Source organism: Gracilinanus agilis, unplaced genomic scaffold (genome assembly GCF_016433145.1).
Source record: "Gracilinanus agilis isolate LMUSP501 unplaced genomic scaffold, AgileGrace unplaced_scaffold51731, whole genome shotgun sequence".
Lineage (NCBI taxonomy): Eukaryota > Metazoa > Chordata > Mammalia > Didelphimorphia > Didelphidae > Gracilinanus > Gracilinanus agilis.
This window is the reverse complement of record NW_025386612.1, coordinates 1-7,704: the sequence shown is the minus strand read 5'-3', so window position 1 is coordinate 7,704 and position 7,704 is coordinate 1. Positions and strand designations below refer to the sequence as shown.

The 7,704-nt window shown below is 39.1% G+C and overlaps 1 protein-coding gene across 1 annotated transcript; it reads right to left on the bottom strand.

The window, feature by feature from the left end:
* Window positions 1-1,525: 1,525 nt before the first annotated feature.
* On the bottom strand, window positions 1,526-3,043 carry GJA10 (gap junction protein alpha 10). Its single transcript, XM_044684499.1, has one exon. The coding sequence runs from the start codon at window positions 3,041-3,043 to the stop codon at window positions 1,526-1,528; it is 1,518 nt and encodes a 505-aa protein (XP_044540434.1).
* Between the last annotated feature and the right edge of the window lie 4,661 nt (window positions 3,044-7,704).

The following is a 7,704-nucleotide window of genomic DNA, read 5'->3' as shown; positions in this document are numbered from 1 at the left end:
ATGAGCTACTATCCCAGGAAAAGAAAAGAGGAACAATGAAAATTGTCTTGCTGAATGTACAAGCAGAAGTAGAAATAAATGGCCATTCACGGTGCATTCTGTTCAGCTGGGATTACTATCAATGGTCTCTAGGTGGCAGAAATCAGCCAGTGATGTAGACAGACATTAGCTCCAAGGCACTTGCTCTACTTGTAATATTCAGAGCAACTGGATAGAGCTGATAAGAAATTAGTTATTCTTAGCTGGAGGAAGGGTGTCAAGAAAGAGTTTCTCAAGTTTAAAAAAAAAATGAAAGAACACGAGATGACTGTATTTCAGTGACAATATGATGTTGAAATCAATCCTATGGTGGAAGGAGTTCTGGATTTGGAGTCAGAAAACCAGAAATAATTGTTGTCATGCCTGCCTTCCTCCTGGGAAAGTCAGGGAATGAAGAGGTAGCTGAAGATACTCCAGACACAGGAAACAGTTCATCCTCATAGCTTACTTAAGATGGCTTTACAGGACTCCATTTCCGATTAAGTTTAGAAAAGTTTTCTACCAAGATAGAGAAAAGTGAGTTCAAGCTTTGAGCCTGGCCTTGCCACTTATTAGCTTTATGAGCTTAGCATAATCATAATTTTCCTGAGTCTCTGTTTTTATTGTAATTAGAATAATAGCTACCTACCACACTGGAATGATTAAAGGAAATATATGTGAAAGCATGTTGTAACCACAAAACACTTATGTGAACTATCATAAACCAGCAAGAGATATGAAAGTTGGTGTAAAGATGAATTCATTATGGCTCAAAAGATAGGGTAGAATAATTTTAATAGCTCAAATGTATGTAGTACTTTACAAGTACAAAGTACTTCAAACACAGTATTTCATTTATGATTTTAATTTGGGAAATTCAGTTCCTATTAAATGATGTCTTTTTAAAAATCATAATATGAAGACAGTGATGGAAAGGATCCTGTGACACTTCCAGATACTTCCTGCGTCAGGAAGGGAAGGAATTAGACAACATGGTTACTAACTCAGACCTCTCTTAATTCTACATCTATTATCCAATGATTTGTATTTGGGGAGCACCACAATAATAGAGCTTCCTTACCTAACTGGCTTTTTAAAAGGGCAGAAAAAGACAAAAACTTGTCTCACATTCAGGTCAGAAGTAAAAAGGTTTTTCTTTTCTCTCTTCTACTTTACAAAAAAGGAAACTCATTACATTTTTTGAAACTTACTAAAACTTTATTGTGACATATTTGTAGAAGATCATTTTAAGAAGCAGTGATATTCAAATGGTGTGGCTTCTTGCTTAGACATATAAGCAGCACTCCTTTTTCTATAAACTAAAGTGATTTGGATAAATGATTCCACAAAAAGACATATGGTCTCACTCCCATCTATCTCCTCCTTTCCTTCCCTTCCACATCACCAAGTCTGATGAGACAGAAGGTGTGAAAAGGTAGCCCTAAAGAAGACAATGGAGAAAGTATGAGTTTGGGGGTACCATTAGAGCACCCAAATGTGGTGCCAGCTACACGATTAGGCTATACCTCACAAGAGCAGGGGCCTGTTGGTCTTTACTTGCCATTGACATTCTGCGCCCAGTGCCTGGAGGTGGAGAGCTGGAGGCATGGTCTTCTTCACCCCAGTGCTGGAAGTCCAAGATAGAGCTATGCTGGGAATCAGAGCTTTCTGAAGTTTTGGATAACTGGCCCTTCTCAAACAAAAGCCTAGATAGGAAACTGGCTTTACGGCTGCCTGGGTGAGACCCTTTCTCTGCTGAGTCAAAACACTCTCGCTTGATGTTATTGCTTGTCTTACAGTGAGCAGTCAGGTCTATTGAGGACCTGCTTGGGCTCCAAAGACTGTAGGGCTGCTCTCCCGGACTTAGTGTGCAAGAAGAGCAATTTGCAAGGTTGCCCTGATGCGATTTAGAAAGAATGTCCCCTTTGCTGAAGGAAGAACGTGGGTGCTGTCCGTGGTGCTGATGTTTGCATTGTTGAAAGTGCTGGACACCATAATCAAGATCCTGGGGACATTCAGAGCTAACTTGGAACATTCTATGATGCTGATCCCTCTTGGACCAGTTCTTCTTGCCAGGTGGAGGTGCTCCTTCAGTCTGGTTGTGATGGTTGTGTTGCCACACTGCTTTATACTCCGTATTACCAATTCCGATTACTTGTTTCTCTGGCCAGAAGTGGTGAATAGGCTGGGACAAAGGAATGTTCTCATGCAATAAAGAGCGAGTTACACAGGCCTGGGTCACTGAATTTTTCTTTGAGTGATGCAGTTCCCTTTCAGTCTCACTGTTAGACCCACCGTGTAATGCCTTCATGATTTTCCTGATTCCCAGGTGAGATATTTCCAAAATGTTTAGGAACAAGGAGATAGCTGCTATGCTGTGCATGAACAACATGAAAATGGTCTTCTCTGTGGGCCTGGACACAAAGCAGTCCACTAAATTGGGGCAAGGAAATCGACTGCATTTGTAAAGGGGGTGCATTTGGAACCCATAGAGAATATACTGCCCTGTCATAAACCCTACTTCCAATACAGATCTGGTCAAGATATGCAATATATAAGTGCGTAGCAAGCATCCTTTGAGGGGTGCCTTGTGTACCTTCCGCTGTTCCTCTAATCTCCTCAGTTCCTTCTCTATTCTTTGATGCTCTTCTTGGTCATGCTCAGGTTCCTCCAGCAGGGAACGAAGTTGTACTTTCTTCCTCTGCCTCTCCTTTTCAAAGGCCCTGAGTCTATAAAGTGCATGGCCCATGTATACAAGAGAGGGAGAAGACACAAAGATGATCTGTAAAACCCAGTACCTGATCAAAGAAATGGGGAAAGCATCATCATAGCAGATGTTGCTACATCCAGGCTGTTGAGTGTTACAGATAAATGCTGACTGTTCATCATCCCAGACATCCTCTGCTGCCACTCCAAGCACCAGCATACGGAATATGAATAGCATGGTCAGCCAGATCTTCCCCACCAAGGTTGAATGGAAGTGGACTTCCTCTAGAATGCTGCCCAACAAATTCCAGTCTCCCATTTTCAGATACTTGTGTCTGTAACATACAAATTCATAGTTACAGTATTCACAGAGAGGCAGTATACTACAATAGAAAGGGTAATGACAGATGAAGACCTTCATGGTCTCAAATCTAGAAGAGATAGAACCAAATATAGAAAATATAGAATGCTAAGGTCTGTTTTGGCTCTAATATTTTGTGATTTCTGATTAATGAAAAAGTATTTGACTGATGGTCTTATGTGTCATTATAGAACTCTTCAAATAAAAGTATTCAAAAATTTATTTCTATAAATAACCTGGTATTCAAAGCCCTCTGATATTTAGTTCAATCTACCTTTTCAGATTTCATTTGCAACTATTCTCCTTCATGTGCCAAGAATTCCAGCTATCCTAGTAAATTTGCTGTCCCTCCCAAGTATTTCTGGAAGACATATTAACTTAGAAATCCCTGGTCCTTTATACCTTGTAGAATAATTAGGAGATTTTTTAAAAAGTTGACTATTTTATTTATCAAATGATCATCAGAATGACAGGGCACATTTATTAATTTTTGTTTAGTTGATTGGTAGATTTTGACATGAGAAACACTTACCAGCAAATACTCAAACTACAAAATACAATCCTCAAAAAGATAATTTATTGGATGTTAAGAAAAAGGAAGGATATGTCTTTTACCTTTGATACTTGATACTACCATTGATCATTGTAATAGACTAGAAATTTGCTGCTGCTATATGGCAACTTTATTTGCATTATTGTAGTGATTGTGTATCTGTTAACTCTTTAAAAATTTTATTATTGCCTTAAGTAAAAAATAAGCCCTTACCTTCTGTCTCAGTATTGAAATTAAGTATCAGTTTTAAGGCAGAAGAGCTGGAAGGGTTAGGCAATTGGGTTAAGTGACTTGCCGAGAATCACAGAGCTAGGAAGTGTCTGAGATCATATTTGAACTCAGGACCTACAGTCTCAGGTCTGGTTCTCTAACCTTTGAGCCACCTAGCTGCCTCTATTGCTTTTTTATTTTTTAATAAGATGGTCATTTCACCTTAGTTCTTCTTTCCTTGCAACAAAGGAAAATATTTAAGCAATGTCTACCAAGAAAGAGACCTCATCTGACAGCATAAACCAAATTCCACAGCTATAGTATTCACCTCCCTATTAAGAGAAAAGAGGTAGATTGATTTGTGATTAGCACAGCAATCAAGGGCTGCATGTTTCTTTTTGCTACTGAACTAGAGGGGAGTTGTTCAGGATAAGCCTTACTCCCCAACTCAGTCATGAAATCACAAAAGGGGCAAGTAACATAGACACAAGATACTAGCTCATGTGTTAAACAAAGTGAATACACTTTGTATATCTCTCCTATTTCCTCAAACCTTCACAAAATGTGAAATTTTCCCAGGCGGAGTTAAGGCACAGCTTGCCATTGGCTAGCCAAAGATTAATCATACCTCTGATGGACTCTAAAAAGCCAGCCTGCTAGCTATGGAAACAGAAGGCAGGAAAACTTTCAGACCTGGTCCAAAGAAAAGAACTCTATATGGCAGAAGGACCCAGCTCCTGAAAGAGAGTTGATCTTTTTCTTTTTCTGTAGAGAGCCATAAATAAACAGTTTAATCTATAAATCCTATCGGATCCAGCTATAGCTGATGATTATAACTAATTGATGACTTCTTTCAATATTAAAGGTTTTCCTGTGTAATAAATCATTTTAATTTAAAGAAAAGGGGGGATTATGTGGGAAGCCGTTGACTCCTTTTCATAATTCACACCTTTCTTTAAAAAGCAATATAGTCTTATTGAAAAAGCTTTGAGCTCTCAGTAAACCAGCTGGAAGAGGGTTAACACCGTTGCCCAGAAATGCAGCTGCCTGGTACAGCCAAGGCTGAACCCTTAGCAGGGGCATTTTGCCCAGATTTAAAGTAAACTAATGGGTCTCAAAAATATTGTTTAATGCCATCAAGGCTGAGAAAATTCATGGGCTTTCTGTCCTACCAAAATGCCCCAGACTTTGCTTAATAAAAACAAATATGGCTGAAAGTCCAGCCTGGTTCTTATCTTCACCTTGAAGCTTCTAAGCCTGTTGTATTGTCTATGTTAAAAATACAGCTCTGTGTAGCTGTGGAAAACTATCCTTGTGCTTTTGGGTGAATGGGAGTTTGAATTTCTTATATAATGAACTTGTGACTCAATGGCACTTCGGAGAAGCAGCTATGAGTTAACAGTCAAGATCGTCTCCCGTATCCTGTTATTTCCTTATCAGCTAAGCCATCTATCTATCAGATTATCTGGAGACGATAAAAAGATCTCGAGATTTGGCGCCTGATCACAGGGACCTGAATTCATGTAAAGATTTGCCCTCCCGCTCAGACAACTCTCTTTCACCCAAAAGCACAAGGATAGTTTTCCACAGCTACACAGAGCTGTATTTTTTTTTAACCCTTAACTTCTGTGTATTGGTTCCTTGGTGGAAGAGTGGTAAGGGTGGGCAATGGGGGTCAAGTGACTTGCCCAGGGTCACACAGCTGGGAAGTGTCTGAGGCCGGATTTGAACCTAGGACCTCCTGTCTCTAGGCTTAGCTCTCAATCCACTGAGCTACCCAGCTGCCCCTCACAGAGCTATATTTTTAACATAGACACATGAATTTTCTCAGACTTGATGGCATTGAACAATATTTTTGAGACCCATTAGTTTACTTTAAATCTGGGCAAAATGCCCCTGCTAAGGGTTCAGCCTTGGCTGTACCAGGCAGCTGTATTTCTGGCCAATGGTGTTAACCCTCTTCCAGCTGGTTTACTGAGAGCTCAAAGCTTTTTCAATAAGACTATATTGCTTTTTAAAGAAAGGTGTGAATTATGAAAAGGAGTCAACGGCTTCCCACATTTTTCCTTATAGTTCTCTCGACCAGAAGACAAAATGGAGAATTTCTCTCTCTTCCTTTCCCCATCCCCTATCAGTAATGGTCTATTTTTTTTAGATCCTCACCTTCCATCTTGGAAGTAATATTGTTCTAAAGCAGAAGAAAGGTAAGGGCTGGGCAGTTTGAGTAAAGTGACTTATCTAGGGTCACAGCTAGGAACTGTCTACAGCCAGTTAAACTCAAGACTTCACATCTCTAGCCCTGGCTCTCAGTCCACTGAGCCACCTAGCTGCCCCAGCTGTGGGCTCTTCTAGTGGATCTATTCATCTATTGAGAGATACTGGACCCAACAGGAAGGAGGACCAGAGAACCAAGGAGAAAATCAATGAAGAAAGCTTTGAGATGTGGCAGCAGGGAAGAACCAGCTGTGAATTCAAGAAAGAATTACCCCTGGCGTTCAGGAGTCACGTTGCAGAGAGAAATAGCCCAAGAAACTCATATATAACCTGCCCATCAGAGACATTACATCCAATGGGGAGTAACATGAGGACATCATGAAAAAAAGAAATGGCATTGAGGCCCTTTGATGCCAGAGAAGCGAGTTGCTTTGGTCTGTGTATATGTAGGGAATCTGTGTTCCATACACATATGCCTTACCGCTAAGTGTACTCTAGGTATGCACCCACTCCCTCCACCAGTAATATATTTGTGGGAGAGTTTACTCCAGATTTATTGAAGGAATTTTTTGTAGTTGCTATTCTTATTATACAATCTTAGTAAATATCTTTTCTTTAAGCTAATTGTATCTTCTAGCTGACTATTAAAAGGAAAAATATCAATAGGATCTTATGAACTAGCTTAGGAGTTCAGTTCTACAGAGTTCCTTGAACCTGAGTCGTTAGCTAGTAGTTATCCCATGCTTGGACTCAATCTGTGAATTCCAAATTAGGAAAGTAGCCTAGAGCAGCTGCAACACCATTAACATATATATATATATATACACACACACACACACACACACTTTTTACTTCTTTGTTACATTAAAGCTCCCAGTCCTTCTCTCCACCATCCACTAAAGAAGATATCATTTGACAAATATATATGAATATCTTGCACATTTCTATTTATCAGTTCTTTCTTTGGAGGTAGACATACACAGTCATTCTTCAAACAATATTTCTGTTGCTATACATAATGTTCTCTTGGTCAAAAAATATTATTTAAAATATTTTCTGATTATAGTTCTAAATTGAAATTTTGACCAATTCCAAGCATTCTGGGAAAGCAGTTAGCAATAATGAGGGAAAAGGCACTAAAATTTATATCCTTTAACAAAAGAATTATGCTTCTAGGCTTTGTATCCCAAGGATTTTAAAGATAAAAGGAAAAATTCTATATATACCAAAACGTAAATAATAGAACTTTTCTGACAGGAAAAAAAACAACTAGAAACAAAGATGGGACCCTTCAATCAGAAAACAGTCAAATTATGGTACAGAAATGTAATGGAATATTATTACGCCATATAAAATGATACCTAAAAAAAATTCAGGGAGGCTGGATAGGACATATGATCTGATGCAGTGCAAAGAAGAATTAAGAGCACAATGACAATAATAAAGTGGGTGAAATATGAAAAGATAAGATTTGGTCAATGCAGTGGCCAATCATGATTTCAAAGGGTTGACAGTGAAACATGCTTTTCTCCTCTCAGTGGAAATGAGGTATATCATCAGAAATGGGCAGAAATGAAAGAAGGAAGAAAGAAAGGAAGGAAGGAAGGAAGGAAGGAAGGAAGGAAGGAAGGAAGGAAGGAAG

Coding starts and splice junctions, on each gene's coding strand:
- GJA10 (XM_044684499.1), bottom strand. CDS start 3,043: ATGGGAGACTGGAATTTGTTGGGCAGCATTCTAGAGGAAGTCCACTTC.